This window comes from Drosophila takahashii, chromosome 3L (genome assembly GCF_030179915.1).
Source record: "Drosophila takahashii strain IR98-3 E-12201 chromosome 3L, DtakHiC1v2, whole genome shotgun sequence".
Classification (NCBI taxonomy): Eukaryota; Metazoa; Arthropoda; class Insecta; order Diptera; family Drosophilidae; genus Drosophila; species Drosophila takahashii.
Window position 1 is genome coordinate 22,064,263 of NC_091680.1, and position 21,980 is coordinate 22,086,242.

General features: G+C 41.4%; 6 protein-coding genes across 10 annotated transcripts in view; 3 read left to right on the forward strand and 3 right to left on the reverse strand.

Annotated features, from left to right (window-relative positions):
• Nucleotides 1-7,744, forward strand: part of MYPT-75D (Myosin phosphatase targeting subunit 75D) — a 45,096-nt gene extending 37,352 nt beyond the window's left edge. For 4 of the 5 annotated variants that reach the window (XM_070215414.1, XM_070215413.1, XM_044393854.2 and 1 more), the window contains 7 exons: nucleotides 1,334-1,998; nucleotides 2,926-3,634; nucleotides 4,030-4,155; nucleotides 4,227-4,302; nucleotides 4,988-5,108; nucleotides 5,179-5,672; nucleotides 7,171-7,744. In XM_070215414.1, the coding sequence (XP_070071515.1) occupies nucleotides 1,853-1,998; nucleotides 2,926-3,634; nucleotides 4,030-4,155; nucleotides 4,227-4,302; nucleotides 4,988-5,108; nucleotides 5,179-5,672; nucleotides 7,171-7,706 (2,208 nt within the window). In that variant the 5' untranslated portion in view covers nucleotides 1,334-1,852 and the 3' untranslated portion in view covers nucleotides 7,707-7,744. The remainder of the gene's footprint in view (nucleotides 1-1,333; nucleotides 1,999-2,925; nucleotides 3,635-4,029; nucleotides 4,156-4,226; nucleotides 4,303-4,987; nucleotides 5,109-5,178; nucleotides 5,673-7,170) is intronic. The other variant, XM_044393855.2, reaches the window with a different exon arrangement.
• A 996-nt stretch (nucleotides 7,745-8,740) lies between these two features.
• Nucleotides 8,741-9,584, forward strand: LOC108065010 (uncharacterized). Its single transcript, XM_017152852.3, has 3 exons — nucleotides 8,741-8,959; nucleotides 9,018-9,163; nucleotides 9,214-9,584. Exons 1-3 carry the CDS (start codon nucleotides 8,818-8,820, stop codon nucleotides 9,355-9,357), a joined length of 432 nt encoding a protein of 143 aa, XP_017008341.2. The 5' UTR covers nucleotides 8,741-8,817; the 3' UTR covers nucleotides 9,358-9,584.
• Capr (caprin family member) lies at nucleotides 9,518-15,347 on the reverse strand. Its single transcript, XM_017152839.3, has 4 exons — nucleotides 14,893-15,347; nucleotides 13,550-13,732; nucleotides 13,321-13,487; nucleotides 9,518-12,564 (listed from the first exon to the last, which is right to left on the reverse strand). The coding sequence occupies exons 1-4, from the start codon at nucleotides 15,223-15,225 to the stop codon at nucleotides 10,395-10,397; spliced, it is 2,853 nt and encodes a 950-aa protein (XP_017008328.2). The 5' UTR covers nucleotides 15,226-15,347; the 3' UTR covers nucleotides 9,518-10,394.
• Nucleotides 15,348-16,275: 928 nt separating this feature from the next.
• Nucleotides 16,276-18,300, reverse strand: GNBP2 (Gram-negative bacteria binding protein 2). Its single transcript, XM_017152890.3, has 5 exons — nucleotides 18,109-18,300; nucleotides 17,329-17,761; nucleotides 16,953-17,266; nucleotides 16,839-16,895; nucleotides 16,276-16,772 (listed from the first exon to the last, which is right to left on the reverse strand). The coding sequence occupies exons 1-5, from the start codon at nucleotides 18,230-18,232 to the stop codon at nucleotides 16,315-16,317; spliced, it is 1,386 nt and encodes a 461-aa protein (XP_017008379.2). The 5' UTR covers nucleotides 18,233-18,300; the 3' UTR covers nucleotides 16,276-16,314.
• A 328-nt stretch (nucleotides 18,301-18,628) lies between these two features.
• Nucleotides 18,629-20,820, forward strand: GNBP1 (Gram-negative bacteria binding protein 1). Its single transcript, XM_017152865.3, has 4 exons — nucleotides 18,629-18,995; nucleotides 19,107-19,891; nucleotides 19,946-20,323; nucleotides 20,388-20,820. The coding sequence occupies exons 1-4, from the start codon at nucleotides 18,878-18,880 to the stop codon at nucleotides 20,583-20,585; spliced, it is 1,479 nt and encodes a 492-aa protein (XP_017008354.2). The 5' UTR covers nucleotides 18,629-18,877; the 3' UTR covers nucleotides 20,586-20,820.
• A 244-nt stretch (nucleotides 20,821-21,064) lies between these two features.
• On the reverse strand, nucleotides 21,065-21,865 carry Sgf11 (SAGA associated factor 11kDa). The gene has a single exon (XM_017152876.3). It carries the CDS (start codon nucleotides 21,711-21,713, stop codon nucleotides 21,123-21,125), a length of 591 nt encoding a protein of 196 aa, XP_017008365.2. The 5' UTR covers nucleotides 21,714-21,865; the 3' UTR covers nucleotides 21,065-21,122.
• Between the last annotated feature and the right edge of the window lie 115 nt (nucleotides 21,866-21,980).

Here is a 21,980-nt window from a genome sequence, read left to right on the forward strand (position 1 = left end):
AGACTTAACTGTTCCACTAGCTTAACTATATTCTATACATATCATTCAACGTAATCCTTTAGCTGTTATCCCAACCTTCTTTTAAATGTTTTTGCTCAGAGAGCATAGTAAATTAGCGACTTAATGTCTTCGTGCTTTTTACACAGCCAACTCAGCAAGGTCTTTAAAAAGCTTGGTGTTTTTTTTCCCCTGAATTTTTGTTGCAAGCCCACTTCGTAATTCCCTTTGTTGACCGTCCTGGGATAAGACACATTCGCAGGATCAAGCCGGCTGCACATAAGATTGGGCTTGTGGCTTGAAGCGAGTAAAGTAAACTTAACTCGATGATGGCTCCTTGGCATGCAATTTCCAACCAGCAGTGGCTAATACTTATTCAAGGCATTGGCCAGGCTATCGATGACAGGTCGATTGAAGAGCGGAGAGTGGAGAGAGCGGTGGGTGGGCCATCAGAGGGTTAAGGCAAGGGATCCAAGGACACATGCGTCATCAGCATTATCCGTACGCTTCAGCGCACCCAAAAAGAAACCATTACGAGGGAAAGTTGTCTCGGGCACATCAAAGTTCAAATACTCTAGGGAAACAACAAAGTTTTCATCAAAATCCCTTTATTTTAAATTACCAATGAAATAGTCAGTGCTATATTAACTTGATATTTCCTCAGGGCATTTCAGATTCCCTGGCTCAAAAAAGAAGTTATAAAACCAGTTAAATGAATTCAACGATTTTAATTTTAGAAATTAGAAATTTTTCAAACATTTATGAACCGTAACGAATATAATGATTAAAAAATCGTTATAAATAAAATTTTATTATAAGACGATAAAAAGAATTAAAAATGTAAATCATTAAACAAGAATATTTAAAGAATTTTCCATTACTATAAATGTTTTAAAAGGCATTTGGATGCAATTGTTATGCAATTTTTAAGTTCCTTAAAAAAATCATTCTTTATAACTTTGTAATAATATATATTCAAACTAGTATTTTTTTATATTTTAAACCGTGATTGATTTTACCAATTAAATTTTAAAACGTAACTCAAGTATTTTAAGTAACCCCTTGCAAGTAGTGTAAGGAAAACGTGCTTGACTTATAAAAAAAAGTAGAAATAATAGTTGGTGCTTCTTGAACTTTGGATCCATTAACACAATTGCCATGGCCCCACTCCGCCAGGATTCATTTATCATGCTGAAATTTATCGGGCAGCTAGATTCAGGACATGAGTTATTTTTAAATTTTGAGCAAAAGGGAGAAACTAAGCATGAAACTTTACAATTTTATGGAATATTATATGTATTTTATTTGGTTTTTTCTCTGATTTTTCCCCTTGCAGAGTTCTCAACGAAAAGTTGCTGAGAAGCGAGCTTCGGCAAATATCAACAGCTGGGGAAAGCAAATCATAAGTAAACACAAAGGACAGGACCGGAAAACCGCACAGGACGAAGGATAAACGTGGTAGTTGCCATGAGAGCAGCCTCGGGTGTTGACCAGGAGTGAAAGGATCCGGGGGAAGAGGACCAAGAGACCAAAGGAGCAGCAGAAGGAGCTGCAACAGCTGCAACAGCAACCCAAACAGCTGCAACATCCACGAGCAACGAGCAACAACGAGGGCAACAATAAGAACCGCCAGAGACAACACCCGCAATCAAATCAAATTCAAAGATGCAAATTACAATTTGCATACAAATGCATGCGGACCAGACAGCCAACATCAGCACAAACTGCAGCACAAATAACAAAAGCCTCGCAAATTGTTGTCAAATGCTGTAAAATTGTACAGAATAATTCTAAAGCACACTTGCAAACATATCATTGAGCGGGTGTCGGGTTCAAATCAAATCCACAAGTCAACATGATCAAGGGCATTCTGATACAGCGCAAGAGCCAGGAGGATGCCAGCTACGCCAAGCAGCTCAAGATGGAGCACGCCGATCTGGTGGCCGAGATGCAGACGGTGGAGAGCCTGCCCACCCACGAGAGGCTCCAGCTGGCCAGACTGTAAGTTAATCATCTAAAATTATAATGGTGGTAGCGAGATATAAGAGCACAAAAATTATACTAGATTAACTATTCCTCAGCTGTCAGGGTCACATATAAAACAGAAAAGTTTTCCACTTGTTTTATAAGTTTATTTCAGGGACCGTAAATAACAGTTATTTGTGATTTTTATTTTAAAAAGACTACTGTGATATTTGGTTTTAAACGTCAAAAATAACGTTCTTTTTACTCTATGCATTTCAACAAATCTGGAAAGCAAATTAACTGTTATTTGTTCATGTCTATAAAATGCATAAAAACCAGTTAAATTGTTGATTAGAACTTGTACAAATCTCAGTAGGCCTTTTAAAATAAAAATCACAAATAACTGTTATTTACGGTCCCTGGTTGATTTGTACTTATTAAGTTATATCTGCTTTAAACTTCGTAATTGAGGAATTATAACCCATTAATTTATTTTTAGCATAACACATATTATATATGTATTTTTTAGAGGCCTTCGAAAGATTCTGATAAGCGGAAACTAAATTCCGAAATAAAGCAATCAAAATTGTCACTGATTCATCATAATGCCTTTGAAAAAATATTTTAATTTTATTTTTTATCGGAACCTGAAGCATCTGTTTTATTTCCATGACAGCCTAATAAAATCCAAATTTATTGGATGTTAGCGATTAGGATTTTGTTATAAATTAAAATGCAGACTTATCAAGAATTTAAATTATTTTTGTGCTGAATTAAGCGGGTTAATTATCCATAAATAAAGTTATTCAATTCGAACATTATATTTTAGTTCGTTAGTGTAGCAAAATTGAGGATAACCTAAACGCAAATATGTGTGCAAGTGAAAGGCCCCTTTCTGTTCTGAGCTATCGAATTTCCGCAACTAATCCACAATCTGCTTCTCGATTTCTTCCCCTTAATTAGACGTCGTGCCCAGCAGCTCAAGTTGTCCCGGCAGAAGGACAAGGAGTGGGCCAAGTTGCAGCGGGCGAAGGGCAACACGGCGAGCGGAGGCAGCGGAAGCGGAAGCGGATCGGTGGGCAACGCGCTGATGAACGGCAATGGAGATACCACGCACCACTTCCGGCACGCCAATGGGTCGGGCACTTTGAGCGGCAGGCGGCACATATCCTTCGAGAACAGTGTGGTGCTCCTGGAGGCCGCGTCCCGCAACGACATGCCCGAGGTGGCGGCCCTCCTGCAGCACGGAATCACGCCGGATGCCGCCAACGAGGACGGGCTGACGGCGATGCACCAGGCCTGCATCGATAACAACGTCGAGATGCTGCAGCTCCTGCTGGAGTACGGTGCGAATGTGGATGCGCAGGACAGTGATAAGTGGACGCCCCTCCATGCGGCCGCCACCTGCGGCCACCTCGAGCTCGTGCGCATCCTCATCCGGAACGGCGCCAATCTGCTGGCGGTCAACACCGACGGCAACATGCCCTACGACCTGTGCGACGACGAGAACACCTTGGACTTTATCGAGGGCGAGATGGCGCAGCGGGGCGTCACCCAGGAGCTGATCGATGAGACGCGCTCCTCCACGGAGCGGATTATGCTGCGGGACCTGATGGAGCTGGTCCGCACCGGAGGCGATTTGGAGGAGCCGGACTACCAGTGTGCAACACCCGTAAGTCTTGGAATATAGGAAAAATAAATTATTTTTATTTATTGTTATATTTAAAGTATATAAAACCTTGAAAACATATGAGAATTCAGAATCCATTATTTAATGAAGATTTAAGTCCTAATGATATATATTCTATAACAAATTTAGGGCATTTTTCTCGCCCGTTTGTTAAGATTAAAGTAGGTTTATCGTATAAGGTATAGGGTTACCTTGAAATCTTATAGGCGGACGAGAAAACAGCCCTTAATCTATATTTATATTTATTAAAAGTTAAATCAAACAATCTAAAATAAGTTTTTTTAATATGAGATATATTTAATATACTTTTTTTATTTTAAAAAATATTTCCTCCACTTTCTCACTGTGCATAACTTTTAATTTATCTCAATTGTCAGCTTCACATAGCCGCTGCCAATGGATATGTCCGTGTCGTTGAGTTTTTGTTGGAACAACATGTCAACGTGGATGCTATGGACAAGGATCTGTGGACTCCGGTTCACGCCGCCGCCTGTTGGGGTCATGTAAGTGAAGCCGTGGAAGCAAATAAACCGTGGACAATGGAATAATAATTTTAAATATTTTTCCTTTTCAGCTTGAGGTGCTGGAGATGCTGGCTCAGTGTGGTGCTGATTTAAATGTTCGCAACAAGGACGATGAGACGCCCTCAGGTGAGAATGGGAATGCGCGAAAAAGGCTGCGGCACTGAATCACCGACTATCCTTGTAGAGCAAAATAACCATGAATATGAAATTGAGCCATAAATTGTTGTTAATGTTAACATGGAAAAAGTGTAAATCTTTTTAGTTGAATCCTTATATTGCAGACATGCATCTAGACTATTTGTAGTAGGTTTAACTTGTTCAGGTGTGCAAAACAAATTGATGTCGCTGTTTTCCATATTGTTGTAAAAAAAAGTACATGTTTAAAGTAATTGTTAGGAAAATTATTTTAAAATATTTCAGTTTAATTAGTGATTTTTTGATCGACCTATGTTTACTATTGAGTACGTTTAAGTTTAAATGGAATTGCTATTTTTGAAATTTCTTGATTTGATTATTTAATCAAATTACCTATTATAATAGGTACAATGTGTAATTTATTCTTTTTAAATTGATAATTAGGTGCTATTTAAAGTATCAAGAGCCCAAATAATTTGACTTAATACACTATTAAGAAATAATACTTAAACTTGTTAAAGGAGTAGCTCTTAATTTTAATAATGATAAAGTTTTAGATTGTAAAACTTAAAACAACTAAATAGTAAAACGATTAATTATTAATATTATAATCTATTACACTAAAATCTATTATATTAAAACCTATTTTATTTTATTATATTCTTCACCTTCTTAGATATCTGTGAGGATCCCGAGATCAGGGAGCGTATCGAGCAGCTGAAGACGGAGCAGGAGAGCAAACGACTGGCCGAGGCGCAGCGACGACGCGTTCGACGCTCACAAAGCAACAATACTAGGTATATTTTCTCTAGAACCCTATACAGAAAGAACAGAAACTAAATTTTATGCAAAAACCTCAACCCACAGAGCCCAATCAGTGCGACGTACTAGTTTGCGGGACAAAACGCTGACAACCAAAAAGGATGCCGTCGAGGAGACGCGTCTGCGTCTGCAGGCCCAGGAGGCGACGGACTCGGAGGCTCCCTCCGCGGGCGCAGATCCCCTGACCAATGGCTACGGCTACGGCAACAACAACGGCGAGAAGCGACCCTCGACGGGCAGTTCGAATGGCCAACTGCTGCCGCACTCCAAGTCCGCCGATGCGCTGGACAATGCCACGATGGCATCGGCCACCACCACACATTCCTATCCATCGCGTCGTCCGCCGGACGGGCGGGAGAACGACGAGCTGCTCCGCCTGAAGGCCGCCGGTGCCGCGGGCGAAGTGCAGCGGGCCACCTCGGCGGCGGCCGTGATTCTCACCGAGAAGGGAACGGCGGCCAGTGCCGAGGCCGTTCAGATCCAATCGTCCAAGGAGGCTGCCAACGGCAAGATCAACGTCCAGGTCACCGTCCTTGTGGGTGAGTCAACAGTTCAACCACTGGCCACGTGTCAGGCTTGCTTCCGCTTCCACTCATGCATCCCATAAGCCCACCTCCCAGCCCACCCAATTTGGCTCCCAAGGAGCGTCAACGTATCACGACGAGTCCTGCTTAAGCGCCATTCTGTCCCCGTGTCAATGTCAATGTTTAATGTTTATTTAACGACTCTACTAAAATGGAAATGAAAATACTTCCAACAAGCAAACACAGCTAACAGCATGAGTAGCATATCGAATGGGGCATGCCCTGCAGGAAGGCGGCTTAGGTACCTTAAAGTGCGAGTAATAATAATAATGTACAAATATATATTTGTAGGTCGAATAAGTTTACAGAATGGGGTATTAGGTTATTTGCAATTTGAAATTTTTAAGTTTGAAAAACCGCATTATTAGCAGGGACCGAAAATAACTGTTATTGTACATTTTTCTTACCAAAAAAATCATGCACTTAGAAGAGTCCAAAAAATTTTTTAAATACATCATTATTTTTGTTAGCCTTTGTAGTTTACAAATCCGTAATGATTTTTATTTATTTGATTTTTATAATAAAAGTCAAAAATATCTGTTATTTGTTGATTATGTATAACAGTTATTCTCTTGACTAATAATAATAATTAAAATAACCCTGCAAACCGTGTTTTATATAACTTACTAAAAATCTTAAAAAAAAAACCAACCGTGCATATTGTATAACTATTTTTTTTTTAATTTTTTTAACCCACAAAATCGCCAAAAATCAATTTTAAGTTTTATTTTTGATTACGACAAATAACGGTTATTTGTCAACTTTTATTATAAAACTCAAAAAATAACAGTTATTCTTTGAGTTTTACTTTACGAATCCGAAAATAACTGTTAAAATGTGATTTTTAACATAAAACTCATAACAGTTACGGTCCCTGATTATTAGTATACTCTAAATTAGAGTTTGAAACTTATCGATATTTTCGATATTTGAACAATGTAGATGCTTTGAAGGGAAAATAGCAAACTGTCGATATATTTACAAGCTCTACTCTAGATTTATGATAATTTAACACAATTCGATCAAATCCCTATTAAACATTTATATTTATTGTTAATTTCATTACAAATTGTCAAAAGATAAATATAAATTCAAGGGGTAACTCAAATGTAACTCAAAGGCCAGTTATTAGGTTTTCTTAAAATTGTTTTTTTTTTAAATATATCTATATGCATGTAACATCCATCCCACATAACCCATCACACCCAACTAGTCAAGGGGTATTTACAAACTTAACTCTCGGGGAAAAAAGAGAAGAAAAGTAAAATAACATTTGCTTGTTTCTGTTTCATTCTTTTTTTGTTGTTGTTGTTGTGCCTCGTTTCGCCCGTTCTGTGTCGTCTGCCTGCCCGCATCATCATCAACAATAAAAACAACAACTACACCGCCACCGCACCACCCAAACAAAAAAAAACCCACACCCACCGCCCTGCCAAAAAACACCAACATCCAGACACCAACAGCACGCACCACCATCAGCAACATCAGCAGCAGCAGCAACATGTGCTGCTGTTGCAGCAACACCAGCAACATCAGCAGCAGCAACAGCAACAGCAGCAGCAGCAACATGTTACCTTGGACGGCTATAGTGCCACATTGGCCAATCTGAAGAAGCAACGCTCGCTTTCACGCACCGCCAATGTACTCAATAATTTCGAACTGTCATCCCAAACAACCAGCAATACCCATCCAATTGCAGCCGCAACTGCAATTGCAACATCCACTAATGGTTCTGTTTTAGGAGCCGGCGGCAGCAGCAGCAACAACAACAACAACAACCTTAGCACCAGCAACAACAACAACAATGGATCAGCCCCGATCTCGACGCAACCAACGACGATGGGTGGTCACATGGGTCCCGGAAGCCTGCTGTCCGACTTCGAGGTTTCCTCGCCGGCAGGAAGCTCTCTAAACAAGTTCAGCGGCATCACCGGCGATGTGGTCACCGATAGCACCAGTTCCAGTCGCAGATGCTGCGTCCTGATGTAGAAGCTAAACCAACTAACCTACTAACTAGCTACTAGAATCACAGGGTATTAAACCAACCAGATTTGTCGAAGGGATAGGCCATTGCTTGAATGGCACGAAAAAAAGTGTCTTTTCTTAGATTAGCCGAATTCAGTGAGTGAATTGTTGAATGTTAAAAACACAAATGCAAATGTTGGTTTAAGAACGGGGCTCAATTATGTGAGCCCCCCTTGAGAAACGGCTCAAAGTCGTTGCATTTTCCTAGCAGACACTACACTACACACACACACAACCAATTATACGATACAAATTTATACAAATATACAACCATATGTATACATTTTAAAGAATATATAAAGGTAATATTAAATAAATGTGAGCAGTTTACCCTAGTTGATATGAGAAAGCAAAATCAAAACCATGAAAAACATCAAAAAATATTTATTTAGCCTTGCTAAGAACCTAACTTAATAGATTTGCTTGGAGTGCATTGAGAATAACTGTGGTTCAGTGTGTGAGTGTTAGAAACCGAAACAGGCAAAGTATTATGCAAATATTTAACTAAATATATGATAGCGAAATTGTAGTTAAAACGTGACGGATTAGTAACGCAAAGCAATGAAACGAAATGCAAAGCACTCAAGCAATTCCCCCATATAAGTGTCTAAATGTTTGAATTGAAAAGATGTTACTGCTGAACAGCTTGCTCTGCGTTATGTGAGTTGAGTTTTGTTGAGAGATACAAGAAAATTTGTATTATTTATGTAGCATCTATGTTTGTATATACACAATTCCAAATGATTAAGAAGATAAAATGCAAAAAAACAACGCGCAATTAGCAAATGAGACTTTTTTCGATTTAAATGTCAAGGCATTAGCTGAACGTTTTGTAAAATAAACAAATGAAATACGAAAAAATCATTTACAAAATGTTTAATTTATTTGAGTTTGGCGCCAAATGAAAAGCGACATCTAACGGATTATTTGGGAACACTATTACTCATTTCAGTCAAGTTGGCAGCTGTTTTATCTTAAGCAAAGTTGGCATCTCTCAAGAAACAGCTGTTTTTTATTTTATTAACTTGACTTTTGTTTACATTTTCATTGGAGTAAATTTTAAACTTTAAAATAAATGGAGGCCCTGGCAAAATATCGATATAGCTTGGTAGCTGGGTCCTGTGCCGCTGGGGGAAGCTTTTTTGGTAAACTTCCCAGCCACCTCAGCGCACAGAAATTACTGGGCACTTCAGATCCTTCAGATTCTTCTTATTTGGGTAAGTATTTTATTTTAGAAGGCAAAACAACACAATTGTAACCATATTTTTTTTATAGAAATTGCTTTACTGCGCGTTCTTCCATTGGTGCTAATGATAATCTGCAATGTTAGCAACTTACGTTGCTTCTTAAAAGCTCTGCAAATGACTGAACAAACTATCACCTGCGTTGTTTTAACTGCCGCCTCTAATTATGTCTTGTCGGTGGGTTTCCTAAAATATTTGCCGAGTTATGAGTAACATTTATTTTAAAGTTTATTTTAGGAGCACTGGTTTATCGGGAACCACTGACAGCATTATCTGGCATTGGCATAACACTAATTCTAGCCGGTCTTTGGTTCCTTTGTGACGGAGGGGCTGTCGAGTCCTTGAAAAAGGATATAGAAAAGGAGAAATAGTTAAAAATATCCATTTTTATATCTAATGTTTAGATCTTAGTTTCAGGTCATAAAAGACCTTTTTAGATATAAAATCTTGAGAGGAAAAAAAACTGTTTTTAAATTCCATTCCATTTAATAAAAATTAAATTCCCCTTAAAACAAATATTGAAGAAAACGATTGGTTTATATACTTTTGTTTAATGTATGTACTATTTTGCAAATACATAGTTTCATTTCATTTATAATGCACTGTTAGTGTGCACGCTTCTTCATTCACGCAGTATTAATTACAACTATTACTTTCTTACGTGGCTTTTGTATTTTTGTTTTCTTCGTTTGTGTGTAAAAGTTTGGCAAAACAAAAAAAAAGGTGTTGAAATGGGATAGAGCATGACAGTAAGAGCACAAACTATAAATATATTTATCCTTCGTTTATATATATAGGTAATAGTAATTAATTTGTATATTTCAGAATCGTTATTTAATTGCTAAGACGTATAAATACTTTTCTTTTTCTCGACCTTTGTTAATTATCGCATCAACTTCAACGCAGCCAAACAGGGATATAGTAATGTCGGACGAGAAAAGGCTGATCAGAGTTAAATGTATTGCCCATCTTTCGCTGTTTCTTTTTTTCTTTTTCCGAAATCCTGTCCTGTCTGGGAGTTTTAGAAACCCTTAGAGCGTTTACTTTCCTGTATATAGTTGTAATTCCTTTTTGTTTCTAACAACTATTTTGTTTTATTATTAATACATTATCAAATAAACCAAAATCAAGGAAAATAATTATAAATTGTATTCAAAAATGCGCACGAATTGGTTTTGTTTTGCTGCTGCTTCATTTTCGTTTCCCTAGTTGCGTTTATAAAGGATTCTTTTAAATAGATTTCCGTTTCTTCTGGTTGAGAGTTTCTTTTACGTAACGATAATTGTACGTCTACGTGGCCATTATTTGCATTTAGATGATTTGTTTCCTTGTTTTCTGTATGGGTTTTGTGTGTATGGTTTGCATGAATTGTATGTTGTTTTGTTTGCGGTTAATACGTATTGTTTGCTCAGTTTTTATTCTCCAGTCCAAGAGGCATGCGTTGCGACTGGTTCTGGCGGTTTATGTAGCCGCCGCCGCCGCCACCGCCTCCCTGGTTGCCCGCTCCGCCGCGCCCACGATCGCCCATGGGCCTGCCGCCTCCGTACGAACCATTAACATTCCTCTGCTGGTTGCCACCGCGCTGGCCGCGGTAGCTTCCACCGCCGCCGCCGCCGCCAGAGGACTCGTAGCGCGACTCCTTGTTGTAAGTGCCACCGCCGCCGCCGCCTCCTCCATTCTGGTAGTAGCTGTTGCCTCCACCATTGCCCGACTCGTTGTTGCGGAAGTACACGCCGCTGTTGCCAGAGTTGCGTCCGTTGGGGTTCGATGAGTTGCCGTACTGACGCGACCGGTAGTTGCCGTTGCGCCGCTCGTCGCCTCGTCCTCCCTGATCGCGGTTATCCCGGTTATCGCGCTCTCCGCCGCGTCGCTGGTAGTTGCCCGAGTTGCGACGTCCCTCGCCTTGCGAGCTGTTCCAGTGGCTGTTGCCCTCGTTGTCCGCATAACCGCCGTTGCCACCGCCGCCAGCGCTGTGGTCCCTGGGCGTGGCCCACTCCTGCTTGTGGCTGGTGTTGCTGCTGCCATTCGAGGCGGCGCTGCTCATGGCATTCATCTCCGAGCTCCACTTGGTGGGCGGTGCCGGGGGCGTGGCCTCGCCTTTGAGCACATTCGTTAGTGCAGCTGTGGCTGCTGCGTTCGTGTCGTTGTTACGAGCATGCCACTCATTGTTCTCCACATCTCCACCGGCGCCCACACTCGAGGAGGTGTTTACAGACGAAGGCTCTTCCAGTTGCTGCTGCTGATGTTGTTGCTGCTGCTGTTGCTGTTTCAGCTGCTGCTGGATCTGCTGCTCATAGGAGACCACAGCATTTTCGTACGGAAATACTGAGGTCACATCGCCCGGCTGCATGCCAATTCCCTGAGGAGCCGGCTGCTGAGGCTGCTGTGTGGGCAGACGCGGCATAATCAACATGGGCTGCGGCTGCTGTGGTTGCTGCTGCTGACGTTGTTCGTGAATCAGCACGGGGGAGAAGAGCTGCTGCTGCTGCGGAGGAGGAGGAGCCTGCTGCTTGGGCTGCTGCGATGGGAACGACTGGTTGGTGAAGGTCAGCGTTTGTATGGCCTGCGGTGGTTCTTCGACATGGTTGGGCTGCTGCTGCGGCTGCTGCTCGAATACCAATCCCTGATTGGTAGGCGGTGGTGGGGCTAAAGCCTCAGGATTGTCCAGTTCACTGTCCTGCAGAAAGTGGAAGCTTCCTGTGCCCAAGACCTCCGCCAAAGGACGCAGCTGCTGCATAAACTGCTGCTGCTGTGGCGTCGGTGTCGCCTGCAATCCAGGAGCCTGCGGATGCGGAGGTGGCTGCTTGAAGTAGTTCTGCTCCACGGCACGCACATTGGGGGCAAAGTGAGTGGGATGCGGCTGCTGTTGTTGTGGCGGCGGAGCTGCGGGTCCCGTCTGCAAGGCCTGGAGATTCACAGGGCTGCTCAACAGCTGGTGAGGATGTGGCGGCTGCTGTTGTCCCTGCTGCTGCTGCTGCTGGGGAGGCGGCGCAGGAGCGTACATAACATGCACTGGCGTGGTGGTGCCTCCGGCCGGAGGAGCTGCCTGGTAGACTTGAGGTGGCTGCTGCTGCTGCACCACCAAGTTCTGCTGCTGCTGAAGCTCCAGAGAAGGAGCTCGCTGGTGCTGCTGCTCCAGTAGCAGATGACCCGGACGCTCCTGCTGTTGCTGGTGGTGCTGTGGATGCTGCTCCAGTTCCGCCTGCACTCCCAGGTGCAACTTATCCAATCCCTCCTCCAACGAATTGCGAGCCGATGGCTCCGATGGCAGTTCCGTGTCGAGTTCGCCAGAGCCATCGATCAACAAGTCACCGCCCTCGCCGTCGCCGCTCCCGGTGCCACTATCCGTGCTGTTGGCCACCGCGTTATCGGCCAGCGGCACTAGATAGTACTTGTCCAAGTAGCCAGAGTCCTGGATCTGCTGGAAGAGCGTTCGCAACTTCTCGAAGGTCACATCGCCAAAGGACTTGGGACGAGCATTGATGGTCGAAGAAAACAGTTCAGCGGATTTCTGGGCAGTAGTGATAAAGCTAACATCGTCAGCGGTCTCCGGGCGTCGAGTTTGCGTCTCCAAGCAGCTGGAGAAGGGAGAAAAATATGTTTGTAATTACAAAGGACAAAGCTTTAAAACAAAAAACTTATATCTATGAAAATAAATTATTTATTTCGAACTAGAGGCCTGAGTGAATCATTCCATTTTTGTTTTATCATAGTATGCAATATGCCAATTTCTGATTTGTTTAATTCAATTCTATGTGAAATAAATTGAATGTTTTTCTAATTCATTTCGAATTGAATGAATGAATGAATAATTATTCGTGGAAATTTCACAAAGTTTAATTTTGTGTTCCTGTGTATTTTTTATGAATTTTTCGAATGTCAGATATTTTTTGTGCTTTCTTTTGAGAACAAAAAGTGGAACATTTTTAACGAATCAATGTTAGCTGCTTAGAAAATAAAATGTATTTAGATTTAATCACAAAATTATAGCCCTTTCATTTTCAAAAGAAATTGTCGTTTGAATTATTTCGGAATTTATTCCATTCATTTATTCAATTCTATTAAACTCTAAATTCTAATTAATTCATTCATATAAAACAAAAAATTCAAAATAATTCATTGAGTCCATTCATGCAGGGCTCTAATTCGAACCTATACGTTTACTTTTATGGTTTGGGTATATTTAAAATATTTAGATCTTGCAGAATTATCTGAAAATCTTTCGGATATTTACATTTCTTGACTATAATTTAATTTGGTAAACGGTTTTCCGAGGATATATTGACAAACAACAACTCAAAAACGAAACATTGATTTACGTGTAGATTACTTACAATTTCTCCAGCACATCCAGTTCGCTGCTGTCCAATTTTTTCGCTCCGTTTTCGCCGGTTAAGAAGTCGCTGCGCACTTGTTCATCGTTGAAGCAGCTGAGCACGTTCTGGATGATCAGAACCTCACGGATCTTGGTCGTCTCAGCAATTGTCTTCGCCAGGTTGTCCTTGGATAGAAATTAGCTCATTATTAACACATCAGCGAAAGGTACAAAATCAACAATTTTACCTTGCGCGCCTGCTTCTTCTGCTCCTTTTCGGCCTCCTTGGACTGCTGCTGAATATGCTTGGCCAGCTCGCGGGCAAATTCCAGATTGGCCAAGACCGCATCGTATTTGGCCACTGCCGAAGCCTGGTCGCCGCTCAGTTCCTTGCCGGTGCTCTGTATGGCGCGATAGGACTCCAGTTTGGTCTGTTAAAATAACAGGGAAAATTGGTGAGTCAGATTCAGTCATGTCTTTAATGCTGACGCATTGATATTTGTATCTTTGTAACTTATCAAATACACAAATTACTTAACAGAATATAATTTAATATGTCATATCAGAGGTTTTAAATGTCTTCGTCTACCTAAAAATGTATTATTTAATATTTTCTTCAATACCAAGTGTACTTTAATAAAGAAAAAAAGTTTTAATTGGTTTTTTAGGCACATACTTTTGTACTCATATGATTTGTGGCTTTGGTAGTAAAACTGCATATTTAATATACATTTTAAATACAGCAAATCGCATAAACATCGATGAATAAATAATGAAGAGCAATAAGAGCATAGTAAAACCTTTTGGAGCTAATAAGATTCGCAGCACCTTTTGAAAATAAAAAGTGTGTGAAACACCTTTTAAAGCGGGAACTAATTAATTAATACGAAAGAGTTAAGAAAGAAGTATTACAAAAATAATGAAGTAAATAATAAGATTACGAATTGGATTGACTTAAAAACGCTGTCTTATTGTCTTTGAAATTTTTTTCGCAGGATTCCCATGGACATGCACAGAAAAGTAATTATTTAGTTTTAAATTTTAATAATTGCTCTAGAAATCCTATAGCAAACTTCGATATTATGATCAATTATTATTATTTCTTGTATTAGTTTATGAGACTGTATAGTTGTCGAGATATTGAAGTTGAAAGAAAAAATCTGCAAACAAAATTGAAAAAGCAACAACATTTCGTGCCGGCACCCGGCGTTGCCAGACGCCCTGTCCACTCAGCTGTTATTCGAGTCGAGAACTTTCAAGCACCATCGTGTTCAATAAAATAAATTTTAAACGATTTGCAGCCTACAGAAAAAAACAGAGAAGAATTTAAAACCGCCACAGATTAATATTATTCCCATGGTTCTAAATGACATGCCGGCCGCTGTGTGCGGTCTGGCAACGCCGTGCTCTAGAAAACATGGCGTCGCGAAAAATCTGCCAGCCCCGAAAACTTATGGCGAGCGGGGGGAGGGGGCCGCGGGGTGCGAACAAAACGAAACAAAGCAACACGGAGAGAATGAAAATAAAAATGGTGGGCCATGCTGCCAAAAAGAGATCCTTTTTGCCACTTTTACCGGCCTTTTAAACTGACCTTGCGCTTCTCCAGGTTCCGGATCTTGTGCTCGATGGTCACCAGCAGCTGCTTCAGCGGATTATACGGCTCTATGGCGGCGGCAGCAGCGGGCGCCTTCGATTTGGCAGCGTTTCCATTGCTCGCATTGTTGTTGGTGCTGCTGCTGCTGGCCAAATCCGTTTGGCTGCCCTCTTTGTTGTTGTTTTGGCCATTGGTCGCAGCAGCTCCTCCGGCGATTCCCGATCCGCCCAGCGAACTGATTGAGGAGCGCTTCTCCTTGCTGGCGTTGTTGTTGTTGGCAGTTGCAGCGGTAGCGGTGGTAGCAGTAGCGGTATTTGCAGCCGAAGGCATGGTGCGCCGTTGGTTCTTCCTGGTTGGCTCAACGACGTTTTAGCTCGAAATGGGGAATGATATTATATTCGAACGCTGCTGCTGCTGTTTCCAGTTCGTCTCGGGGAAAAAACTTAATATGACCGCGCACTTATCTAGAAATTTTCCCGTCTGGCCGTGGAAATATACCGACATATTTTTTGCAAATATACCAAAAATGTTACGAACGGTCATCCTTAAAAATCTATGTTAAAGTTCTACTCTAGTTTCTGCGCACTGTTAACTCGGTGTTCAAATTTAAAAAAAATTATCCGTATGGAACAAATTTGAAAAAGTGAAAAATAAACTGAGGCACCAAACCAAATAAAGTTCTCGTTTTGCCCAACCTTCCCTCCGACAAAAAATCAGTTATTTGTTCAGAGCAATACATAAAATGGTCGAAATATGAAATGTTATACCGTTATTGGGCTCGAATTAAATTTCCAATCGATCGGTATTCAAATCTGGAAACCTTACTATTTGAAAACATAATCATGATTATTTATTTAGTTATTATTTAAATTTATTTAAAAGGTAAGAAGAAAAATAAACTTTCTAATTTGATTTTATAGTAAATAATGCGTATTGGTGATTCTAAAATGTGTCATATTCGATCTGATTCCTAGGCTATTAAGGGGATACAACCCCCTGACAAAGTAAATACACACTCCGAATTTCGCGGCCAGCTTAAACTTTGTTAATATTTTCCAAGATAAGTCGGTCACACTGAGACAGACTGCTATTTGTTTTGTTTTTTTTGAATTTGAAAACAGTTATTAAAATCCGATTGCCGGATTTCAAAAACCTTCTTAAAAAACCATTTGAAGAACATTCAACATATCAAAGGAAAAAGGTTATAATTTCCCATCTTTGTTCGTAGATTAAACTGGCCCCGATTGATGTGATGAAAATAATGTTTATTTAGATACATATTCCACCATCATTTTAAAGGGCACTGAAGAATTTCTTTTTGTTTTTATAAGTCTTACCTATTTATTTATTGTATTAACTTCTCGCATTTTTTTTTTATTACTTAGCATTTGAGAATATTTCTTGGTAAAAATGTAAAAGTTATTCCGCATAAACCCTTACAAAATCTATGATCATGGCGCTCTGTCGTCCCCAAGTGGGGGCCCAAGCATCGCGATGTTGCCAAAAAGAGAGGGCTGCCCGTGGTTCCCTGTTCTTATAAGGTTTGACATCCTTGGCCAGTAAATTGTCATCGAAATTGAGAAAGCCTCCTACTGTTACTCCAAAAATAATAAAGCACTTCTCGTTGAAGAATGGCAGTCCATCGTAAAGTTCTCCGTAGACCTCCTCATCCACCATCAGCGTTATCTTATCCCGTTGCCAAATCATGGTATAGTTGTGGAAATCATCGCCGTAGTGCGTCTGGCTCAGCCGATCTTTTAGAAACTGAACGGCATTTCCATGATGCCAAGCCACACTGCCACCATACAGATGATTCCCGGAGATATCATCTCCTTGCTTAGTGCGCAAATTAGCGTTGCCTCGGGCGTATGCGATTCCTGGATAAACGAAATACCATAAGATTAAAAAAGGATGAGCGCAGCAAAAGGATTTACAAGACTTACGCAACTGTTTGGCATAGTGAGTCTCTGCGTAAGTGGAAACTGGTTGAAGCATCAGGTCTTAAAAAAAAGTAGAAAATTAAAAAAATTTGTATCAAGACAAGTTAGTATACTTACAGGGAAACAGCCAATCACCCTTAGGCAACTTAGCTCTAACGACGATCTTCCCGAATTTAAAACTAAACGAATTTCGGGTGTGAATTTGAGCGGAAAAAACTGGAGGTTTAATGGTATAGAAACTGCCGTGGGCAATATTGCACTCCTGATCCGGACTCTCGATTGCTGTACAGCGATCTCCCAGCTTGAAACTGCCATCAGTAACCTCACTGGCCACGATGGGAACGATGTGGAGCTCGCCTTCTTTAACAAAGGAGTTTCGGGCGGCATCGTCGAAGGCCACCAGCTCCTCTTCCACATGGTACATGCGCTGCCTAAAAATGTACAAATAATTCTGAGACTTACTGTTCTTATTTATTTTGCTAATTTTTTATACCGGATATCATGCTTCCAGGTGGTTCTGTTCAGCTGTGCCTCCGAAAAGTTATCCTCGAAGATGAGCTCACCCTGGCAGGTGTGGCGACCATTGCTGACGATGGTTTGGGCGGGTTTGCAGCGTTTGGTTTCCTGTTTTGATTGCAGCAACGCCTGACACTCACCCTCTCCCGAAGGAAAGGTTATGCCCCGCGAGCTGGAGTCCCTGGTGGTCAGAACCCGCTTGTTGATAATCACAATAGTTTCACTCTTTTCAAAAATCTCCTCATTGTATTGCACCAGCATTGATATCTGAAGTTTGTCGTTGTTGTGGAGACTTGTTTTCTGCTTGGAAACCCAGCTTCCGTTTACGGCCTCCGTAATATAGTCCATTAGAGCCGGACAGGTGTCGTCTATTTGGAGCATGTAGAATACCCGCTCTATGCCAGGTTCATCTAAAGATGATGACAAATATTATCATTAATTATTTCGCGGAAAACCTGAGAGGGTATTGCTTACAGCGAAAAATAAATGAATAAATAATTATGCGTAAATAGATAACGATTTACATATGTATTTAAGATAGACAATTGGATTGTTCTAAAAAATTTCAAGAAAAAATGTAACTCAAATACATACTTTTTAAATGAAAAATATTTTTATTTTAATTATTGATATTTTATAAATAATTCAATTTTATAGTTCGTCTATTAATGGCAAGTTAGAGCTTTTTTATATGAATAACTTGTTTTATTAAGTTGTAATAATGCCAATTTCATTCCCACAGTAAGTTCAACTTCACCTGGTATGGACACCTCAAATCCTTTTTCATCTAGCATTTCAAAATCAACGCTGGGGACTTTAAACCCCAATATTTGATGGCTTGCAATAAGCAGCAACACGCATGGAAGAGTTTTCCACCCCATGACGCAGTTTTAATTACTCTTAATACATGTACTAACTAGAATCCGATTAACGTATTATTCTGAGAAGCTCTGTGGCGGGACTACTGCATCAGATTGGAAATCTTGATCTTGAAAGCTTGCCCCGGTTGAAGCTTCTCTTGATCGCAGCTGCACTTGTATAAAAGCATGTTGTATAATTTAAAAAAAAACTAAAAAGTTACTAGATTAAAAACTTTATTTTTAAAAATATTACAAATTAGAATTTTAAAAGATGAATATTTGTTGAAATATTGGTCTTAAAACATTATTTTTAATCTCTTTTGATCGTTCTTTTCTAGACGTGTAAAACGAGCTTTTGTTATCTCATCAGCTGTTTAAGTTTTCTGTCGAAGGTGGATCACTGAGAGGAGTGTCGTTAGAACTTAAGTTTTGGGGTCTCTGGGCTGTTATAAAATGTTTAATTTCCAGAGAAGCCAGGTCGCAGCCGGAGCTGATATGAATGTGGATTTGCATGTGCCGAATCGCGATTGTCCGGACCAACTAAAAGTAAACAAATAATAATCGCCCAGCACCAACGGCAGAAACCGGTCTGCCAGTGAGATAGAGACACAGGCTGAGTCAGAGGCTTCGGATTCTTTGGATTAGTGCGGAAATCGAGGATTCAGAATGCTAGGATTGTGCTTGGGAATAGCCCTGCTACTTGGTTTTGGACTAACCAATTGCTACAAGATCCCTTCACCAACGGTGGAGCTTCTGGAGAATGGTTTTAGCGTATCTATTCCAGGTAAATGTTCAGATTTTTATTTTTTCTTGGGATTTCTAAAAATAGAACCAAAGCAGAAATGTGTATATTAACTACATTTATTGGTCCTTTTCTATCTTCGAATATAACTAGATGAAGAAGGCGTCAAAGTGGTGGCTTTCAATGTGAATCGCAATCGAAATTTCACTTCCTTTATTAACGAGGGACAGTACAATGTGAGATTAACAGAGCCCCAGAACGGCAGATGGACTAGTAATTTCAGTTCGGTGCCCCTGAGGGCCCAGGATGTCCTATATCTTTGGACGAGTGTGCAGCATCTGAAGGCTGTGTACCAGGATCTGGCGCAACCCTTGACGGTCTGTAATCTAGGTGGAAATTATCGACCCAGAGGTTGTTCCCCCAATGATGATGATTTCACGGATGACAATGTATTGAGTACTGAAGGCAGTACTCCGGATTCTTCAGCTCCCTCCGTCTGTGAACCCTCTGAAACTCAGGTTTCGCCACAAATCAGTGCTCCCATCTGTAAGGGGCAACTTTTGTTTGAGGAGACATTCGACCAGCTGAATGAATCCCTGTGGATACACGATGTGCGCCTGCCATTGGACTCCAAGGATGCGGAATTCGTCTTGTATGATGGGAAGGCTAGAGCTCAGGATGGGCACCTGGTGATAGAGCCGCTTCTTTGGTCCAGCTATCGTCCGGACTTGTCCATTGCCAATTCCAGACTCGACCTCTCAGAGCGTTGTACGGGAACCCACAATCGACTCAAGGAATGTACGCTGCACTCGATGGGCAGTGGACCCAGTGGAATTATGCCACCCATTGTAACGCCTCGTATTAACACCAAGGAAACCTTTGCCTTCCAATACGGACGGATTGAGATTCGGGCCAAGTTACCAAAAGGCGATTGGATAGTGCGTATTGTTATTAATTATCTTAATTATTTTATTTTCATAACCCTTCATTAGGTACCCCTCCTGCTACTTGAACCCCTGACCGAGTGGTACGGCCAATCGGGCTATGAGTCCGGGCAGCTGCGAGTGGCATTGGCCAGAGGTAACTCCGTGCTGAGGATGCCGCGAGGAAAGCTCGTGGATGGCAGATCGCTATATGGTGGTCCCGTGCTCTCCACGGATGCCCATCAAAGGGAGGACTTGTGGCTGAGCAAGCGAAAGATCTCGCACTTCGGCGATGATTTTCACACGTACAGTTTGGATTGGAGTAGCAATCGTCTGTTGTTCTCAGTCGATGGGCAAGTTTATGGAGAGATGCTAAATGGCTTTACGGAGTTGAACGAGAATCCGAGGTGGAAACAGGGCGGTCCCATGGCTCCATTCGACAGGATGGTGAGTAGCTTACTTATAAAAACTAAAAAATCTACCTCCAGTTTAAATACATCTACCTTAATAGTTCTACATATCTTTGGGCCTCTCTGTTGGCGGTTTTGGCGACTTTGTGGACAATCTTCGTACCGCCAGCTACGAGAAACCTTGGACGAATTACCATCCCCAGGCGAAGCTGCAGTTCCACCAGGCCCAAGATCAGTGGCTTCCTACATGGAAGCAGCCCTCTTTGAAGATCGATTTCATACGTGTCTTTGCCAACTGATAATCCATAGCTCTATCGATGTTAATATAATTACATATTAGTGTATTTATATGCATGTGCCGAGCAGAGTCTTATCGCGAATAAAGCTCTGCGAGGAATTCGGTAAAATCGAGGGCAGTTTCTAGGGCAGCTGTATGATATACATAGCTGTGCGATTTGGAAAATAATTAAATTGTTTAGATTTTATAGAATTATTCTAAATTTGTTTTTAAATTAAATTAAATTATAAAAAAATGGTCAAAAATACCCTAACCACAAAAAATTGTCAATTTTGTCAAGGATATAGGTGTGTGTCTTTGCTAATTGTGTGTATTTGTTGTTGTGAAAGTAACTATTTACTTAGTAGAATTGACTATTTTTTGTGGTTGGGGACTAATTGACAATTATAACAGTTGATTTTACCAATTTTTTTTTTGTGTGTTGAGGAGACCACTTTCCATTACCTTAGCCTAAACATTTAATTCAAAAAGCTAATTGACTGATGTGATAGTCTTCTTTTATGGCTAGTTACACTCAGATCAGTATCTTTACTACGAGCTAAAAGGTTTTGCCATTGTTCTTTTTGGAACCGTTGTTCCGCGAGTTCTGGTTGGGTTTCTTGCGGCGCTTATCGGACGACCAGTCCACGTCGTCCTCGTCGTCGGTGCCCCCGGCATTTCCGGCCGAGTGCAGGTGGGCGGATGTGGCTCCCTCTTTGGTGGCCAGGCGACGGGAGGCGATCCGCGAGGATATCCGGCCCATGCCCATGCACTTTTCCAGGTGCGGGGCGAAGCGGGCGGCGGCCACCAGGCGATCACAGTTGGGACAGGTGCAGTCCATTGGCTTCTTGGCCGTCGAGATGCCGAATATGTCCAGGTTGGGCATCTCGCAGATGCGATAAGTCGAGTCCTCCGGCACTCCGTCCAAGGCGGCCAGGTTCCCCGACTTTCGCAGGTGGTGTGTCTCGATGAAGATCCCGGCCACGGCGTCATCGAGCAGCGTCTGGTACAGATAATTGGCCGCCTCGTCGAGATTCTTCGGCTCCTTGATCAGCTCCCGGAAGTTGCTTAAAATGGTAGTGCTGGTTGTGGGTACTTGATTTCCCGATCCCTGAGCTCCTGCGGTTGTCGGCATGCTGGCTGCTGACATAATATTTTTTGCAAATAAAGTATTATTTGCTTCTTGGTTACTCCCTGTCTGCTTGGGAAGATTTGTTTGGCATGCCGGTTGTTGGAAAAATTTGTTAATTCTAGATTTGTTTGTTCTACTCGGCTGTTTGCAAAATCGAAGAGTTGCCAGATGGGTGCTAATTAACATCTGGAGGAACTAGTTCAGAAGAGTTGTTATCTAAATTTCTTTGATCAGATTGTGTTAGGAATTTCTAGTTATGATTATACTTTTAAATGTATTTCTTTA